Source organism: Serinus canaria, chromosome Z (genome assembly GCF_022539315.1).
Source record: "Serinus canaria isolate serCan28SL12 chromosome Z, serCan2020, whole genome shotgun sequence".
Taxonomy (NCBI): Eukaryota; Metazoa; Chordata; class Aves; order Passeriformes; family Fringillidae; genus Serinus; species Serinus canaria.
In genome coordinates, this window is record NC_066343.1 from 8752810 (window position 1) to 8773405 (window position 20596).

The 20596-nt window shown below is 45.9% G+C and overlaps 1 protein-coding gene across 3 annotated transcripts in view; it reads left to right on the forward strand.

Annotated features, from left to right (window-relative positions):
• RASGRF2 (Ras protein specific guanine nucleotide releasing factor 2) overlaps nt 1-20596 on the forward strand; it is a 128045-nt gene that overhangs the window by 67863 nt on the left and 39586 nt on the right. For 2 of the 3 annotated variants that reach the window (XM_050987267.1, XM_050987268.1), the window contains exons 13-17: nt 3544-3626; nt 6017-6265; nt 6988-7376; nt 14094-14222; nt 15494-15583. In XM_050987267.1, the coding sequence (XP_050843224.1) occupies nt 3544-3626; nt 6017-6265; nt 6988-7376; nt 14094-14222; nt 15494-15583 (940 nt within the window). The remainder of the gene's footprint in view (nt 1-3543; nt 3627-6016; nt 6266-6987; nt 7377-14093; nt 14223-15493; nt 15584-20596) is intronic. The other variant, XM_050987269.1, reaches the window with a different exon arrangement.

Genomic DNA, 20596 nt, shown 5'->3' on the forward strand with positions numbered 1-20596 from the left:
GGGGGGCTCAGGGTGGTGGCACAGCCCCATCCCAGGGGGGCTCAGGGTGGTGGCACAGTCCCATCCCAGGGGGGCTCAGGGTGGTGGCACAGTCCCATCCCAGGGGGGCTCAGGGTGGTGGCACAGTCCCATCCCAGGGGGGCTCAGGGTGGTGGCACAGTCCCATCCCAGGGGGCTCAGGGTGGTGGCACAGTCCCATCCCAGGGGGGCTCAGGGTGGTGGCACAGCCCCATCCCAGGGGGGCTCAGGGTGGTGGCACAGTCCCATCCCAGGGGGGCTCAGGGTGGTGGCACAGTCCCATCCCAGGGGGCTCAGGGTGGTGGCACAGTCCCATCCCAGGGGGCTCAGGGTGGTGGCACAGTCCCATCCCAGAGGGCTCAGGGTGGTGGCACAGTCCCATCCCAGGGGGCTCAGGGTGGTGGCACAGTCCCATCCCAGGGGGGCTCAGGGTGGTGGCACAGTCCCATCCCAGGGGGGCTCAGGGTGGTGGCACAGTCCCATCCCAGAGGGGCTCAGGGTGGTGGCACAGTCCCATCCCAGGGGGCTCAGGGTGGTGGCACAGTCCCATCCCAGGGGGCTCAGGGTGGTGGCACAGTCCCATCCCAGGGTGGTGGCACAGTCCCATGCCAGGGGGCTCAGGGTGGTGGCACAGTCCCATCCCAGGGGGCTCAGGGTGGTGGCACAGTCCCATCCCAGGGGGGCTCAGGGTGGTGGCACAGTCCCATGCCAGGGGGCTCAGGGTGGTGGCACAGTCCCATCCCAGGGGGCTCAGGGTGGTGGCACAGTCCCATCCCAGGGGGGCTCAGGGTGGTGGCACAGTCCCATCCCAGGGGGGCTCAGCCCTCCTGCAGTGCCAGCTGTGGCTCTGCTGGAGCAGGGATCCTGCACAAGGGGGGAGTTTTCCTCTGCAGCTCCAGGGCTGCTGGAGCAGGGCCTGCTCTCCCTCTGGGAATGCAGGGCAGCAGAAAGCTGCTCCTCTGGGAATGCAGGGGGCAGAGGCTGCTGGGGTGTCCCAAAGCTCAGATTGGATCCAGGGAGGAATGCTTGGCTCCTCCCCTGGGTGGAGCATCTCCCATGGGAGGGTGGGATTTGATCAGCCCTGCAGGGACACTCAGTGGCCATGGACAGAAGGTGATTAATGATGGATGGGCCATGGACAGCAGAGATCTCCTGGAGGGAGGATGGGCTGTGGGAAGGATAAAGAAAACTGCCCCATGAACAGAGGAGAACTGCCCCAGCTCTGACATGTGGGAATGGAACACACACCCCCATTTCCAACCTAAGACATTTTCTCACCTGGTTTTGGTGAGGTCTTCCTTCACTCTGTGCTTCTGAAAACCAGCCTGACCCAGGGGTAATGAACAGCTTTGACTTGCTGTGAAAAACCTTTAGTGTTGCCTTTTCTCCTCAAAATTCTGTCATTGAGTCACTAGGGAAGTGTGTTTCTCAAAAACAGAGATGGGGTATAAATTTCAAAACTGTCCATGGACAAACATAGTGGTAAGCACTTTTATGTCTAAGGAGAGCCCATTTAGACAGATATTTTGATTTAAGAAGGAAGACAGTACTGGTTTAGTCATGATTTTCATACAGATCAAAACCACCTGAATTCTAGAGTGAAAATGATACCATATCACATCAATAATGAAGTAAGAAAATTGGATAAACTCTTTTTTTCCACCAAAAATGAATACTAACAAACCATTATAAATAATTGCTGAGCATTCTGACAGTGTGCAGGAACTGTCTATGTTGTGAATGAAAAAAAAGGTATTTAAAATTTTTTAAATGCCAGGGATAAGTTGTTGAGGGCTTTTTTAATTGCTTTTGCTTTAAACATAACAGACAAACTTTGTCATAATCTATTTGTGGAAAGAAGTTGAATGCAGAAAAAAACCAAAAACCCTGAACTTCCAGCTAACTAGAGCTAAATCAAGGCTATTTGTGTTTTGTTTATGCACACAAACAAGAACATACATCTCTCATAGTTCTGAATTCAGGTCCTATGCTCTATTAATTTAGAGAGAAGTAACTGATTAGAGGAATATCAGCATGGAATGTCATGCATTTCCAAAGTTGCTATCATTGCTGGCAACATCTCCAGATGAATCATCATCATAATGAGGAGAAATTGCTGAAAAAATAAGAATTCTGACTTATTTTGTGCCAGATTAACAATTTTGAAAGAACAAAAATAGGCAAATAAAAATCTCAAAATACAGTATGAGCTACAACTTGCTGTCTTACAGACAGACCTGGTTGGAGAATTCTTTACAAAACAGATTTTCACTGAATTATTGTTGTTCCATTGACATGTAAAATTACTGGAGTTATTTGCTGGTACAGAAAGACCATTTAAGAATGCTACTAAGTCCATTCTTAGCCTATATTATAATAATGATAAAAATAATCTGATATCATGATTGGTGCTATGGGCTTCTTTGAAATATTTCAAGGTCAAATAGGGGAAATATAAGTACTTCTATTACATGTGTTTCTCACTGCTTTTAGGTAACTATTTGAGAAAATCATACTGGGAATTACTGCAGCTGCACTTTCCAAATAATCTTAAAATCATGAATTGAAACCCACCTCAAACTACGTAGATGATATTTTAAATTTATAACTATAGATGTAATCTAAACCTGAAGAGGCCTGTGAATATCAGGTTTGGGCAATCCAATATCAGTCATTGGTTTGAAATGAAGTAGCCTGAATACATGTTGCCTTCCACAGCCTGAAGGCAACATGTATTCTTGAATTAGGATAAACGTGTGTGATAATTTCTGAAACTCCTTGTTACTGATGTAAGGAGATTGTCCCTATTTATCTATTTATTTAGTTATTTATTTATTTATTTATATGAATATTTATTTATATACATATACATGTATGAATAAATGTAGAAATTATAATGAAGACAAGAGCCCTGTAGGGTTGGGTAGAGGTTCAGCCCCTTCCCCAGTTCTGTTCCCTTCTTTAGGGTCATCTGAGTGCACTTGCAAGTCCTTCCTAATTCCCAGCCTCAAACATTTATACAAGAGTTTGCAGGGAGCAGCTTGGACAGGTTCCTCACAGCTGCGTTTCATAAGGAGCACCACTTAAATTTGTTTTTACAAATGCATTTTTGGAAGTTTTTATATTCCCTTCTGGGCTTTTGCACAGAGTAGAGGTTAAGGTATTACTGTACCCCTTGGAATATAAAGCATTCTGACTTTCTTGTGGTCTTGATTTCTCAAGCTTACACTCTTTCAGGAAACACTAGAAATAATAAGTTTTGTTCCCTTTCAAAGGAGCTTCAAAGGAAATATCACTTCCAACTCAAAGTACTTAATCATGTGGAAGAAAAAAAGGTTTCTGAACGGAATACCCTGAGAGGCAAAGGCTAGAGAAGCATGTCGACTCTAACTCTTGCATCACTGCTTCTCATTTGAGAAAATACCTTGTCTTAATAGGCCCATGCCCTGCTAAAGCTGTGCTTTGAGCTTATAGGGGTATGAAAAGTGTTTTGACTTTAACAGTTTTCAATGTTTATTTCCACAGTGCATTGATAATATAAGGTGCAATGGATTAATGACAATAGTGTTTGAAGAAAACTCCAAAGTCACAGTGCCACATATGATCAAGTAAGTGCGACAGAGAACAAAAGAGACCGTTGTGTTTCTTCAATAAAAAGTTTAACAAGAGAAAGCATGTGTTCAGAGAATGCAAACCTTTAATTTTTTTTTTCTCTCATTTTGGTTGAATGGAAGTGATTCTCGATCCCAAAACATATATTTTCAAATCCCTTTCTTGGAGTTGTAGGGATCACTCAGAGCGGTGAACTGTCAATTCACAGTGTTGGATCACAATTTAAATTTTTCTGGATTTGGAGTAGTTGGCTTCAGTTATGCCTAGATGAATTATTTTGTTCTTAGCTGTTCCCTGTCATCTCATAATTTTATTGAACATTTTTACAATGTCTTCAGAATTTATGTGACTGCAGACAAGTACCATTTTCAAAGGTATTTTGTTATATTAGCCAAAGTTTTTGTTCTCTGTATTTCTGTTATTTCTGTTAACAAATTATTTTCTCTCATAATTTTAAATGATCACATCAAAGAAGCATCATTGTTTATAAGGCAGTTTCCCTTACCTTTGGATTCTCTCATTATACTGCAATAAATGTTTTTTCTTTCCAGTGAGATATTTTCAGTACATGATTCCAGATTTCTAACACAGCTTGGATCTTGTGCATACCTCAATTTACATGAGTTTTACTAATTAGAATCCAATGAATATATAAGTAAATGAAACACAAGGATAGACATAAAACTATTTTCTTTCTCACTATTATCTGTCCCATCTCTTGGTTTCTCAAATACCTCTTCTGTAGTTGATTCCTCTCCTCTGTGCTTAGAAATGGGAGAGAGAAAGCATCTGGGAATGCTCTGTTAGGGCACACACCATTGATCCCTGGAAATAAAGCTTTTTTTTGTCCTCAACTTTATTCCAGGAACTCTCCAGTGCATAAAAACTTCTGTCACCTGCTGAGTTTTAAAAGTACATTTGTCCCCTTTCAAAGTACAGCAGGACCTCAGTCCCCATGCCAACAGAAAGGAATATTAATTCTGAAGAACATACAGGACCTTCACAACAGACACAGATTTGGTGTTCTCCTTAAATGTGACTTGCCTGATGTGCAGCCCAGTTTGACTTTGAGTCAGATGTCATTGGATGATACAAACAAAAAATGGCTACTTTTTGGAGGCCTAGTTTAAGAACTGAGATTTTGTTGCTGTTGGTTCTTTTATGTAATACAGTGTAGAATTTTGTGGAATATCCTGATCTTTCTTTTGAGAAAGTCCAATAATTTATAACAAAAAGATAGGGTGTATTGAAAGATGCTTCACTTAGTATTCATCCTGTTTATTTACAACCAAAGCAAAACAGAATTTGAGGGGGAAACCCCTCAATTATGGGTACTGTTATGTAAAGAATTTTTTTTTTATTTCCAAGAAGAAATTTATTGGGTTTTGTTTTTGATTTTTTCACTAAAATAAAACTTTTTCTTGGTTTCTGAATTGATATTTGAGATGTTTTGTGCTGTTCCCTCTTTCCTCTAAAACAAAAAGTAAGTCTTGGAGCTGAAGGCAGGTGTTAATTTGCAGGTAAGCCTTAAACCTAGCTAAGGGATTAATTTTTAGGATCCATTATTTTATTTCAGATTAAGCTTGATCCCAGCAGAAAACATTGCAATGAATTATTCCATACTGAGATTTTAGTCATATTGACCTATGGGTCACAATAGCCTGAATGCAACAAGAAGGGACAATTCTGCCACCTGTTCCATTTCAGGAATGTAAGCATGATTAACAGTTTCTTAGGCTTTGAAGTGTAAAATATTTACCAGAAATAAAATTTAAGTTCCCTGAGTTACAGAAGCAGTTGTCACCACAAATTAAAAGTTTTTCTGCATTGATGAAACACAATAGTGCATAAATATTTGCTGCTTTTGTGTTGAGAGGAACAGCTTAAGGGGTGCCGCTCCTTTGATGCCTTGAGAGGCTGCCTAGGACAGAGTCTAGACAGAGTTAAAGGAATAAAGTAGGGATTTATTAAAAGGCCTTCCACGGACACAACGTGGGCAATACAAGAGCCCGGCTATGGCTACCCCCAAAATGGACCCTGAGTCATGAATTCTCACACTTTTATAAGTTTGGTCCATGTCCATACTGGGGCTCAGTGTCCAATCCCACTCCAGGTTCTGCAGTCCCACCCTCCCAGGCTGCCCTCCTCCAGTCCCTGCTGTTTGCACTTTTTGGGCTGAAGCTGCAGCAGTGCCTTGGTTCTGGGGCTGGACAGGGATTGTTCTGTGTGCCTGAGCTGTGAGGAGAGCTGCTGGCACTTCATGTGGTGTTCAGAGTTAAGTGCTAATGCAGTAGAGAATCTGGAAAATATGAAAGCTCAAACTTAAGGCATCACCTTAGCCATGATCACTTGCTGGTAAAGTGTTTTAAATTTGACTTTTGTGTAGATCCGATGCTCGTCTTCACAGAGATGACATTGATATTTGCTTCAGCAAAACGCTGAATTCCTGCAAAGTCCCCCAGATCCGCTACGCGAGCGTGGAGCGCCTCTTGGAGCGGCTGACGGACCTGCGGTTCCTGAGCATCGACTTCCTCAACACCTTCCTGCACACCTACCGCATCTTCACCACCGCCGCCGTGGTCCTGGAGAAGCTCTCCGACATCTACAGGCGCCCCTTCACCTCCATTCCTGTCAGGTGAGCCCGGCGTCGGCATCTTCCTGGGACCTCTCTCACACAGATTTCTGGGAGAGATATCACAGCCTCGGTCGTTGCTTGTTTTGTGGGCGTTTTTCTCATTCTTTTCTGCTTGTAAATAATCTAAGAGACAGGTTCTTAGTGTGTAAACAGGATGCCATTTTTATGGAGGGTCTGTCTTAGCTCTATGCCCAAGCTTTGAGGGCAAAGTGTCACACAGATTTTGCAGTGCCATGCAGATTTGCTCACAACTGAAGCTTTTTCACTGAAATCTGTTCAGTGTTTGCTACCATGTGTCACATTCACATTTTCTGAAAAAATCCCTTCACCCAGGAGTTTTCTCCTGGGAAGCTGAGAAGCCTCAGAGAAAAAGGAAAACAATTCTTATCTCATTTGCTTCTCCTGTGCTTTGCTGCTTTGGAATGAGTTTGGAGATTGTTTACCCACAGGTGCTTGTTTCATTGGATTCTGGTGAGTTGTTTTTACTCTTTGGGCAGTCAGTGCCAAGCTGTGTTGGGGCTCGGGAGAGAGTCAGGAGTTTTCATTATTATCTTTTTAGCCTTCTGTAAGTATCCTTTCTGTATTCTCTAGTATAATGCAGTATCATAAAATAATAAATTAGCCTTCTGAGAACATGGAGTCAGATTCATCGTTCCTTCCTTCATTGGGGCAACCCACAAATACAATAACTGTGTTGCTCTTTTTGTGTTTCTGCCTCTCAGGTCCTTGGAGCTGTTCTTTGCCACCAGTCAGAACAACAGAGGGGAGTACCTGGCTGACGGGAAGTCCCCACACCTGTGCCGCAAGTTTTCTTCTCCTCCTCCCCTGTCCCTCTCCAGGACCTCCTCACCTGCCAGGACCCGCAAACTCTCCCTGACCTCCCCGCTGAACTCCAGGATCGGTGCCCTGGACCTCTCAGCCTCGTCTGTGGCCAGCAGCCCTACCTCAAACTACAGCCCGGCCACGTCCCCACCGCCCACGGGCAGCAAGGCGCCGCTGGACCTGAGCCGGGGGCTGTCGTCCCCCGAGCAGAGCCCGGGCTCGGCCGAGGACAGCCTGGAGAACCCACGCCTGGACCTCTGCAACAAGCTGAGGAGGAGCATCCGCAGAGGTATTCCATACCCACGGAGCACCGTAATCCAGCCTGCTGCTGGCTGCTTCTTACCAGTGGGTGTGGGGCTTTGGATAACTCCCTGCCTTTTGCCCAGGGCTCTGGCAGCAGGCAGCAGCTTTATTGGGGTGGCCAGCACTCCAAAAGCCACTCTTGTTCACAAGTGCCTTAATTGGCTGGTTCGGTCTATTGGAGAATGAATGGTTATTTAATAGACAGAAAACTAACAGATGAAAGACTTAAAACAAGCTAATAGTACACAGGAATAGGGACTAAAAGAAAAACTACCAATACATATACACAGCATAAGGTTAAAGGTACCTATTAATGTTACAGCTAGTGAAGAAATAATTCAATTTAGGATTCAATGCCTCTTCCCATCCAGTTGTTGGTGGGGCACACATTGAGATTCTTTCCCTCAATCCCCAGGGCAGTATCCATGGAATGTGTGTCCAAACTCCAGGGAAAAGTCCCAAACACTTTCAGGGTGTAGGAGGCTTCTTCCTCTGTGGTAACTTGGGTGTCTTTTACAGTTTGTGAAAGAGTCAGGAATATTTCTTTGATCTCTTCCCACATCTGCTCTGCAGAGTGAGATGTTGATTCTGAGCTGGGGCCTGAGCCCTTTTGGTGCTGGAGATGATGCCTTTGGGCCTTGCAGCCTGGGTTATCTCTTCATATCTGCACCCAGTGTCTGTGGTAGGGAGGGGAGGACAGTCCTGGCATGCTGCTGCTCCTCTGGTCGAGGTTCTGCTGTGCTCTCTATTCCCAGCCCTTTGCTGCTCCTTCCCAGGAGCAGCAGCATAGCAAAGCCATAGGATCACAGAATGCTCTGGGTGGGAAGGGACCTTAAAGCTCATCTCGTTCCAACCCACAGCACCTTGTCTGTTTTCACTTCAGTACAGTGTAAGGAGAAAGGCAGAAGAGAATATTTGATGCCAGTTGTGTTTGCTGAGGTGAGAGATTTTTGAGTTGTACCATGTACTGCAGGAAGTGAAATATTAAGTTAAAAAGAAAGACCTAACAGCTTTAACATGTTTGCATAGGGGGCTGGTTTTCCAGGGAGATTCCATCAGTAATCCAAATAAATAATGCCTGTGATGTGCTTGGTGTGTTGGTGACATTTGTACCAGGTGGTGTGAATGTCACCTGGTTATCCCTCCAGAAGGTACAAGTCTAAACTAGAGTAATTGCTCCTGAGCAATGTTTCCTCTAGGGATTCTGTAAGGCACCTTGGAATAGATTTTACTTCCAGAGGGTTGAAGCTGGTTGATAAAAGCCTCAGTGTGGGCATCTAGGGTTGGGAGCATTGTAGTTATAGATGGCAAAGCAAGGAAGTAGCTCCAGTGTCATAGGAAACAGAGGTGGGCATTATTTCTCCTTTGGGGACAGAGAAATGATCTTCTTAATTGGAATAGAAGTTTCCAGTAATCTTTTTCATTGTTGTTACACTAAACAGAAAGTGGTGCAATTTTAAAATGTTTTTATTATTCCTAAAATTAATATTTAAAAATGGTTGTACATGGCCTGGCTTACAGTCTGAGGAATTTGATCTATTAATCTGAGTAAGATGTAGCTCAATCTTAGTCAGTACTACTATAATAACAAAAAATTAAAGAGAGGAAAGAAGAAAAGAATTACTAAATGCAAAGTAAGACAAATGTGATTGAAAAGTTGTCTGCTCCCTACTGAATGCATTAGCAGTGCCCTGCTAATAAATTAGATGTTTCATTGTGCCAAGGGATTGTTTTTACAGAATGCTGCCTATTGTTTAACAAAAAATCCCATTTTAACAGGGAAGTTATCCACTGTGGCATTCTAGGAGTCTGCCTATCAAGAGCAGGGGCTGGTGTCATCAGAATAATGTTGGGGTTTTGACCATGGGATGGTCTGTACAACACCTGATCTGCTGACTCCTGATGGGATGCACCTCTCAGAGTGGAAAAAGGTTTCCAGCATAGGAACTAGGAGGATTCATCAATAAAGCTTTAAACTAGTTTGGAAGGGGAAGGGACAAAACCGGGTAGTGATGCACCAAAACTTGAGGAACTGAGCGCTGGTGGGAGGTGTTGGCTACAACAGACCAGAGCTGAAGTGTTTCTGTTCCCACACACACAGCACAAAGAACAAACCAGAGGAGCACAGATCCTTGGCCCAGTCCCAGTGATTTGACATCACTAGCATAAGTGAAACTTTACCAGGATGAGTCCTGTGGTTGAAGTGCCCATTGAACAGTTACAGACTCCAGGAAGAATAGGCAGGGCAGATGAGGCAGAGGGAGGCATTGTATGTATGTAACAAAAGGGTTAGAATGTAGGGAGGTCACAGAGAGAGCCTCTGGGTAGGAATCAAGGGGCAGTGAAAGGATGCAGATGTCTCTGTGGGAGTCTACTGCAGATCTCCCAGCCCAGACAATAACACCGATGGAACTATGGGATGCAGAACTAAGGAACTAAGGGTTTCTTCTTTGAGGAACTAAGGGATGTGTCCAAGTGAACTGCCCTTGTCCTTCTGGGATACTTCAGCTGGTCAGAAAACAACTGGGAGCATCACACAGTCGGTCCAATACAGGCCTGAAGATTACTAAAACACCTGGATGACAACTTCATGTACAAGTATTAGGAGAGCTGACTAGGAAAGATGCCCTCCTTGATTTGTTGCTGTTAACAGAGAGGGTTGTATGAATGACACCATTGGTGGCTATTTTGCTACAGCAGCCACAATGTGATTTAGTGTAAAATCTCTGTTGCTAGGAAGAAAAATGTCAGAAAATTTTCACCCTTGGACATGAGTAGACCAGACTTTAGGCTGCTTAGGGAAACAGTGATCAAGATCGCTGGGAAAATTCTTCTGAAGGTGCTGGGGTCCATTAGTGTGGGTCGCTTTTTAGGTATCATCCTCCTTCAGGCACATGAGGCGGCAATTCCAAAATGTTGAAAGTCAAACAGATGAGACAGAAGGCTGTCTTGGCTGAACAGGGATCTGCTTTTGGAGGTAAAGCAGAAAAGGAAGGTGTATCACCAGCAGGAGAAAGTTGGGTGACGTGGCAGGACCACAGAGGTGGTGCTCTGCAGGAAGAAAATTTTTGCAGCCAAAGCGTAACTGGAGTCAAAACTTGCCAGAACTGTGGGTGACAACAAAAAGAGGGTTTTAAAATACATTGGCAAAAAACAGTGCAGAAGTTACATTGGCCTATTCCAGAATGAGGGTGGTCACGTCACAAATAGAGAATTTGACAAGACAGGGATATGGATTGTGTTCCTTACCTCTCTTCAGCATGGGCTAAGGGAGTCCCAGTGCCCTGAGCTGAATGACCGTGGTTTGAGAATGATAAACTCACAGTTGATCCTGAAGTTGTAGGGATCTACTGCACCAGCTGCATCCCTATAAATCTATGGAGCCTGATGGGATTCATCTGAGGCTACTCAAAGAGCTGGCTGATGTCATTGTGAGGCTTCTCTCAATATTTGAACAGTCTTGGGAATCTGGAAAGGTCCCAGTTGAGTGGATGCTGGATAACATTTCCCAGTTTTCAAAAAGCACAGGAAGGGTGACCCTGGAAACTACAGGCCCATCAGTCTCACCTCAGTACCTGGTAAGGTCATGGAGAAAATTACCCTGGGAGGTATTGGAGAACACCTTGAGGCATCATGTTACAGAAAAATGGACAAAACCTCCCTAACAGCAGTGCAGCACTGAGCAGCAGCCAGTCCTCATTTCCCTGGAGGCATGAGGAGCTGTCTCCTCCAAATACAGAAAAGCACAGAAAAGGCTCCAGTGCCCAGGCTGTACTGTACAGGCGTGCTCACAGATTCTCCCAGAACAAACATACATATGATATCATTCCACCAAAGCCATCAACGTGTGTTCCTTCCCTTTTCACATCAGTTTGTCTGTCTCAGGGGTCTGAACAGTGATCTCTGGTGGTTGTAGGCCCTGAAGTGACACTTGACCACCCCATGAGTTCGGTGTTACTTTCCCAACTCTGGAGCTGAGTTAGCCCAACCAATGTAATACGTTATTTTGGAGATGAAAGTGTATTCTTCTGCTCCTCTTCTTGGTTGATGTTTAACGTGATCCCCATTATGCAGTTCCACAGGCCAGTGATTTCACAAAATAATCATTGTCTTTTCCCTGCCAGCTGAGCAAACAGATATTCATCTGGCAACAATAGGTCAGCACGGCTGCACAAGGGGGAGGTCGTGCTGGTCACACCTGAGTTCCTTCTTTGACAGGGTGACACACCTGGATGACCCAGGAGAGGCAGTAATGTGATCCTTCTGTTCTTCATCAAAGCTTTCCATACAGTCTCTCCCAGGATCCATCTAGACAAACTGTCCAGCCCACAGGTGGATAAAACCAGTGTGGGCAATGGGCTCATGAGGCGGGCACAGAGTGTGGCAGTGGCTGGGGTGACACCAGGCTGGCACTGGCCACTGCTGGGGTTCTAGGGGTCTGTCCTTGGCCCTGTGCTCTTCAATATCTTCATTAGCAACCTGGACACAGGACTCTAAGGAGTACAAAGTAAGTTTGCTGATGACACTAAACTGGGAGGAGCTGTCAACTCCCTCAAGGGCAGAGAGGCCCTGCAGAGGGAGCTCAGCAAATGAGGGGTGGGAATTCACCAAGTGTGTCAGGTTTAACCAGGGATTCTGTGTTTGGATGGTACCCCTGGCTGTGTGGATGCACTTGGGAACAAGGGGCTGGGGAGCAGCTGTGGGACGGGACCTGGGGCTCCTGATCCACGTCCAGTTCAGTCTGAGTCAGCAGTGGCCCGGAGCCAGGAGGGACATCCCTGTGCTGGGGGGTACCAGGCCCAGCATCACTCACTGGGACAGCCTCACCTCGAGTCTGGGGGACAGTTTTGGGCATGTCAGAAAGAGCTAGAGCTGTTAGAGAGTGCCCACAAGAGAGACTCGGGGATACTAAAGGGTCTGGAGGGGCCACACGAGGAGCTGAGGGTGCTTGGTGTGTTCAGATGGAGCAGAGAACATGAGGGCAGAGCTCACCAGGGGCTGCAGACCCTCCTGAAGGGCAGCACCCTTCTCTGCTCCTTGTGACAGGGACAGGGACAGGAGCTGGGCCAGGGGATTTGGGGTGGAGATCAGGGAAAGTTCTTCCCCCAGAGGGTCACTGCTGGCACTGCCCAGGGAATGGGCACGGCCCCGAGGCTGCCAGAGCTCCAGCAGAGCTTGGACAGCACTGCAGGGATGGCCAGGGTGGCATTGCTGGGGCTCTGGGCAGGGCAGGGGTGGCACTGGGTGATCCTGGGGTCCCTTCCAGCTCAGGGGGTTCTGTGATTTTATGATATTTGCTCATGCTTAATGGTTTCAAAAAATACTGGTTAGCTGTTGTGCATAATCATGAATATTATATATGCAGTATGCTGGATGTTTTTACATTAATTGCACAACATAATATTTCTATATACTTATATATATAGAGAGAGTTTTTTCTATGCAAAGGTGAGCAAATTCTTCCCGTGCACTGCTTTAGCCAGCAATATGGCTAAAAACCAATGTGATGATAGCACAGCATATCCCAAATACAGGCCCTATATTGAAATTAATCACAAACAGGTAACTGCTGTCTAAGCTGTCACATTTTTTCTACACATTGTAAAGTGAACTGGTAAAGAGCAGTTGTTCTGCCCAGGTGTAGGCAGCGGGCACTGTTGGGGAGTTACTCACATTTCTCATTGTGGTCTGTCAAAACTGGAAGTGTTACCTGGGCAGCATGAGGAGCATTTGGAAATGGCCAGAGGCCCATATAAATGCTAAATTGCTGTCAGTGCAGTCTCCCACCCCTTTGGGATCTCCTGCTGAACAGCTTGTGCTCTCCTCATACAGGTAGAGAGCTCTGTCCTGCAGTAGCTTTGTCCACCTGCATACAGAATGATGATGGAAATTAGGAAGTTTAAAAGGAAATCTCATAAGGGGGGGTGAAAATGGGGAGTCCTGTTGCTCTGACACTGCCAGAGTTCCAAAAAAACCAGCTCTGGCTTACTTTTAAGTCCAGCACAACTGCACAATTCTGTTTCCAAGGACATATTATTGTGATTGCTGTTCTCTATGGCTGTTGTCCATTAACTGGCTGGGATTTTCACCTTCTTTCCCTACCTTCAAAGTTGATTGCTTTCAGAGTTTTTGTTTTCCAAAGTTTTTGTTTATATTGAGCCTTATATACGCAATGCTTGTGCTGCAGGCAGAGCTGTCATTCACATCAAATGCAGGATGTTTTTTATCAGCTTGTTTTCCCTCATTTTGGAAGTAGTGTTTATCCCATTCCTCTCTTTATTCTGATAAAAAAACTTAATCATGGACTAGTCTGCTCTCCAGTGCTCTTTAGCAATTTTATTGGACAGATTTTGATTACACTTTGTTATTCAACAAGGATTATTTTCCCTAGGTCATAGAACATCTATGAGTTCAAGTACCCTTGCTATGTGTGCATGTCACTGCATATTCTCCTGATTGAAAGTGCAGTTTTATCCAACATAATTTAAAACTGACAACTTGCTGGTTTTCATCAAGTTGTTTATTTATGAGCTTTTGTGTCAGTGGTACAAGACTTTCCCACTCCTTTAACTCCATCCAGAGGATAACTACTGCTGAGTTAATGGCAAAATCTCATGGCAAGTTACAGGCGCAGTACTGTTTGAAACAACTGTAAACCAAATTATGCGTAATCATCAGCGCTGACTTTTATTCTCTTTTAAAGCAGCAGTTCTGGAAACTGTGTCAGTGGACAGGACCATTCCCGAGAGCACCTCAGTGGTGGACACTGCAGAGCTGTCCCCGTGCAGGTCCCCTTCGACACCGCGTCACCTCCGCTACCGGCAGCCGGGAGGTGAGAGCTCTGCTGGCTCTGCCAGTCACTTCCAACAGAGTTTGATCACTGTGCCTGTGGCCTGTGCAGGGCAGCAGAAAGCACTAATAACGTTCCAGTCATCTGGTCTACTTGTATCTTTCTTGTTTCTCAGGTGTTAAAAATAAAAGAGCCATTAAAATGTGAAGTGTGCCTGTTAAATTTGAGCAGCAGTAATGAGGCATGGAAGCGCGTTGAGACTTCAGTATGATTCAGTGTTCTGAAATAGCTCAAGCAGGATGTGCCCAAGTTCAAGACTAATATTGAATCAGTCCTGTTCTCACAGAACTCTCAAGACTCTGACATATTTTTTTCAGCTGATGAGGGGCCATATTTTGGGCACCATCTGTAATCAAGAAACACACAACACCCATTGTTGTCAATGGGGAGGGACTGCGTCTGTTTCTTTGTGCAATGCTGAACATTTACAGATGGTCTCACATTATTCATTCCAAAATTTGAAAAGGCTGCTCAATTGAAGAGGAAAAAGAGAGCTGGAGCTCCTCAAATAACTCTCACGTGGCTCTTTGAAATCATTAGCAGGGCTGTGAGCTGTGTCCGTGAAGACTTAAAATGCTGCCAGCTCCTGCAGGACAGGTTTCTGGGCAGGTGTTTCATACCTGGGACTAAAACAAAAGCAGACCAGAGCCTTCTCACATGTTGCCAGGACACTTTAGATTCAAACCAATTCAAATTCAATGTTATGTGATTGGGCACATTTGTGGCAAGAAGGCAAGATCTGGGAGCTGGAAACTGTGGGCAGAGTCATATTATTGGAGTCCTAGTTAGAGACAGTGTTCACACCACTCCCTGTAGAGAAAGTTTGATAAAAGCTGCAAAACTCTGCTCATCCCGAGCAGTGACCAGGGAAAATGTGTGAATCCAGTTATCAGAAGATGGTGAATAACCTTAATTCTCTGACATAATTTTTGGTTTAGGGTAATTTTCTATGCCATTGTTTTTTCTCTATATCTTTCTTTTTTCCCCTCCTATTTGGTTAACATCTTGTTCCACCTCGGCAGTGTCTTAGAACCCCCTGTTTTTTTCTACAGCAACATTAATTATACTAATGTGGAAATACAAACCATAAGTATGATTAGGATACTTCTATTGTCTTTCACAGAAAATAATCTGACAGTTTAAATAAATACAATGTCCACAAAGTTACGAACATTACTGAAGATTCTAAGTCTTGTTGCTGGTTGATGAAAAGTTTGCAGAAGCTAATTTTTTCCTGTCCTTCTCCTTTACAGTGCAGACTGCTGACAACAGCCACTGCTCGGTGTCTCCTGCTTCTGCCTTTGCCATTGCCACAGCAGCAGCCGGGCACGGGAGCCCGCCAGGTGAGGGGTGTGCTGTGCAGGCAGGTGACACACAGGTGCTCCAGAGGTGAATGTTCCTCAAGTGCAGACCTCTGGGTTCTCATGAATGATGTTCTCATCTCAGCCTCGTCTAGCAGGAGGTGTGCCTGCCCATGGCAGAGCTGAAAGTGGGTATTTTTAAGGCCATTTCCAACCCTGTTGGTTGATTTCTTAATATTTCTAATCCAGCCTGTTACTGGAAGGTTGATATTTAACATGTATGTGGACTGCTAAACATCCAGATATTATCTTTCTTGTTTGGATTTTTTAAAATTCGCTTTCAATTTAAGATTTTATTTTTTTAAATGGGGATTTCTATGTCCAAAGGTGATATTCAGTCTTACTTATTGTGAGTGTATACTGTATATTTTTTGGAAAGCAACTACAGACTGAGGGTATTTAGTGCAAGATAAAATACTTGATTTAAGTTTTGAATGTGCTGCTTTTCTTGCTGTGTACCCTTTGACATATTAGTATCTTCTACTACCAGGGTCTTCTCATAGGTTTTGTTGCAAATTAATAACAATATTTTTAAAGTCTACAAAATCAATTTCGCTTTGGCTTGACAAATCCACAGTTTATTTTGATTATCTGTGACCAAGCACAATCCAGTTGTAAATTCATGCTTGCCTCTTTCCCCCTGGAATGTCAAAAAATTGCTTTGAAGACCCACGTCTCCAAATCACCCATGAAAATCTGTGTAAGACTGTAAAGTATCCCTGTGGATCTCAATGGATTTTGTATCCATTATGTCTAGAGTTCTGGTCATTAACTGATGGGTGAGAAGACATCAGGAGAAAATAATTTCTGCATGAGCATGGATCACTGCTCGTCTTAGTCTTGTGTACTTCCCATGATCTTTAGCTTACAAGACGGTGATGTTGAGTGTTAGAAACTTTATCAGAGAATCATTTAGGCTGGAAAATCCTCCCCCCCAGCCCATGGAGTCCCAGGCTGTGTCCCATCCCCACCTTGTCCCAGCCCAGGGCTCTCAGTGCCACCTCCAGGGGACACCTGCAGGGCTGGGCACTCCAAACCGCCCTGGGCAGTGCCAGGGCAGTTCCTGAGCCCCCTTTCCATGGGGGAACTCCTGCTGTGCCCACCCTGAGCCTGCCCTGGCCCAGCCTGAGCCGTTCCCTCTGCTCCTGTCCCTGTCCCCTTGTGTCACCATCAGCAGAAATAAAACCCTCCCCAGCAGCAGGGCAGCTGTGAGCAGCAGCCACTGCTCAGCCAGCTGGAGGCAGAGGGGCTGTCTCCTCTCAGGTCCTGTGTGTGCCCAGAAAAGGCTCCTGCTCCCAGCCTGGGTGGTGCAGGCCTGCCCACAGCTTCTCCCAGAGCTAACCTGTGTGTGGAGACCATTTCCCTGGAGTCATTGACACCTTCCCTCCCAGATTACACGTGTCCTCCTGTCCTGGGGCGCCCTTGGTGCCACCAGGTGTGTGTGAGCACAGGGTGAGCTGGTGCTGCTGTGCCCCCCAGGTGTGTGTGAGCACAGGGTGAGCTGGTGCTGCTGTGCCCCCCAGGTGTGTGTGAGCACAGGGTGAGCTGGTGCTGCTGTGCCCCCCAGGTGTGTGTGAGCACAGGGTGAGCTGGTGCTGCTGTGCCCAGGTGTGTGTGAGCACAGGGTGAGCTGGTGCTGCTGTGCCCCCCAGGTGTGTGTGAGCACAGGGTGAGCTGGTGCTGCTGTGCCCAGGTGTGTGTGAGCACTGGGTGAGCTGGTGCTGCTGTGCCCAGCTCGGAGCAAGGCTGGCAGAGCTGGCCTCACTCATTAATTGGTCAGGCTCTCCATCAGTGCAGTTCCTGACTCCTTTCCTTGGTGTTTGTTGTACTTTGGATTGTGCACCTCCACAGTCCGAGGGTTTTTCTACATGGTCATTGTGTTCCCCCACCAGGTGCAATCTATTCTTCATTGGCAGCATTGTCAGGGAGCTGTGCAGAGCCACAAGGGCCCCCCTGAGCCTCCTTTTGTCCACCTGAGCCCTTTCCCAGCTCCCTCAGCCCCTCCTGGGGCTCCGTTCCCTTCCCAGCTCCTTCCCTGGGCTCTCCCCAGCCCCTCAGGGCCCTGGCAGGGCTGAGCCTGGAGATGGAGCCTGGGCAGGGCCATCGCAGGGACAGTCACTGCCCTGTGCTGCTGTCACAGCCCAGGGCCCCTGGGCCTTCACCTGGCCCCCCTGGCTCGTGTCCAGCTGCTGTCACAGCATTCTGTGTCCAGCCTGTCCCAGCCTCCCAGCCCCTCTGGCCAGCCTGGATTGCTGGGGATTGATGTGACCCCGGGGTAGGGCCTGGCACTTCCCTTGTTGACCCTCAAAGGCATGGCTGTGGCCCACGGTCCAGCCTGTCCAGAGCTCTCTGCAGAGCCCTCCTGCCCTCCAGCAGATCCACACTGCCCCCCATGCTGGTGTCACCCATGAACCTACTGGCAGAGCACTCGCTCCCCTGGCCCAGGTTTTGGACAGGATGGCCCAGCACTGCTCCCTGGGGACACTGCTGGTGACCAGCTGTGCCAGCACTGCCCCCACTGTCCCTGGGCCAGGCCACCAGCCAGTCCTTATCCCATGGGAGGTGCCCCTCTGCAGGCCCTGGGATGCAGCTTTTCCAGGAGATGTAGTGGGACTCCAGGTGACACATCCACACCTTCCCCTCACCTGCCAGGTGGGTTACCTGGGCACAGGAGGAGAGCAGGTTGGAGCTGCCTTTCCTACACCCCTGCTGGCTGCGTGTGAGGATTTGTGAAGAAGTTTTCAATGAGTTACAGATGGGACCTCTGAGCTTTTTAGATGATTTTTCTTCTTTTCCTTACCTTCTACATAAGTAGGGTGAGTTCAGCTCACATCTTCACTGCTTATCTCAGAAGGTCACAAGACCTTTAGTTACAAGACCTTTGAAGGATTTATTGACCAATAAAACACTGCCAACAAGGATATTTATGCTTTTAACCCAATCCTTAAATATTTTGTCTCATGGACTCATGCTACAGTGTAATTTCCTTAGCCAACCATGTTATGGCACACAAACCTACAGTGCTGCATTCCAAACTCCTTCTCTACCTCTGGAACTACTTTTATTTTTTCTGTATCTTAAACTCTAAAACTGTCAACTTTCCTTTCCTTAGCTCAGCATGTCTCTGCTATAAACTATAAATGCACATTCTCACTTCAGCACCTGAGTGTGGGAGCCTTTTCCAAGGTCTCAGATCCAATCCTGTGTTTGATCCTCAGCTTTGGCTTTCAGACCCAAAGTTCTGAGAGCTCCCTGCATCTCAGATTCCAACAGCTGGGTCTGGCTCTATGCTTGTCCTGTATGTGCTGTGTGATCACACTGTGTGGTGAACCTGCTACAAACTTCTTGTTTAGCAATTTTTAATTGAATGATGAATATTCTCTGCCTTTGGAATCAGACTCTGCATGAAATCACTGACACAATTTGCTTTATGAATTAACCGAGTACATTTAGGGATTGTTTAGAAAGCAAAGTTAGGATTGGAAATACTGTTTTTTCCCACTAGGAACTAAATCAGTTGAAAAATATTGCTTTTGTACTGTTAAAACCACTGCTTTCCAATATTCATAATACAGAGGTATGAGAGAAAATACAATCTTCAATTATGCAGTCATTAGAAGGAACATGAAAGCCTGGGAATGTTGAAAGGGCAAAACAACATTCCTAACATTTGTAAGTTCTTTTTCATGTTGCTGTTAAAGCAAGCTCTTCATTAAAGGTCGTTCTCCCAAGTGATGTAAAAAACAGAAGGCTGTGTAGCAAATTTGACACAAAAATGTGTGGTTTTGAGTCTCAGAAGATTAAGTTGGAGTTATTCAGTGTCTAACTGAGTAGAAAAAGTGAAGGTTTCAAAGCAGACACCATGGAATCACCTGTTTTGTAACTTGGTGCTATTATTCATGGTAGAGACAGTAGTAAACTTGCAGAGTCATGAAGTTCAAATTTGGCTAAAACAAATTTTATTTATTTCCCCTGTGTGTTTTATCACAATTGTGAGATTTTTTTTGAAGAGTGCCTTTCATTTTCCCAGGGGCTCCTGGTGTAGTTTGTTTTGTAGGCTGGACATGACCACTCAGGGAGTCAGTTCTGGGAGTGAATGACATTGCTGGGGGTCTTTGTTTTCTGCTCAGTCATCCCTTGGCTTCCCTGCTGCAGACACTGTGACGTGTGTCATTTACAAAACTCCCACGTGGAACACGAGTAGAGTGGCAGATGAGATCCAGTGTTGATTAATACCAAGTGATGCACACCAGGCAAACAGTCTGAGCTCTGCACCTGAAAGGACTGGCTCAGGACTGAGGATGAGAACAGGTCCTTTCCTGAAATGATCTGGGTGCTCAGCAGGAGCCAGAAAGGTGACAAAAACATCAGGAGATGTATGGAAAGCAACAGGAGAGGCTGTTATGGTACCACAGTACAAATGCAGAATTTGTACAACATTGAAGGGTATGTACAGTCCTGATTGATGTGAGAGAGTGAGAGCTGAAAAAGTTTGGGAGTTTGAAATCAGGGATGGGGTGAGGCATGAAATCACTTCTGTGCATGTGAGGTTTAGAGAAGAGAGGGCTGGAGAGTGGATGAGAACATTCTGTAAAAGGCTGGATGGGTAAAAGGGAAGGATAGCAGCAGTGGTGAAAAGAGTGGTGTGGGTAAAAGATTGGACATAGTGCTCTAAGAGGTCCTTTCCAGCCCTATCAATTCAACAATTCCAAAATTTTCTGACTTTTCTGACACAGGATGTAGGACATCACATGGTTTTCATGGGGCCAGGTTTCAGAATGAGCAGGACTTTGTGGCTCTTGGTGCCACCTGTAGAAGCTCAGTGAGGTTCTGCTGAGGAGCACTCCAAAGGGAGCAGACTTACCTGGGTTCCAGAGTAGAAAGTTACCTGCAAGCAGGGGTTGTTTGAGGTTACCAGACTGGCAAAGCAGAACAGGACCAGCATCTGAAATCAGCTGGGCATTGTGGGGGAATGTTAGGAGGTACAAGTCACCT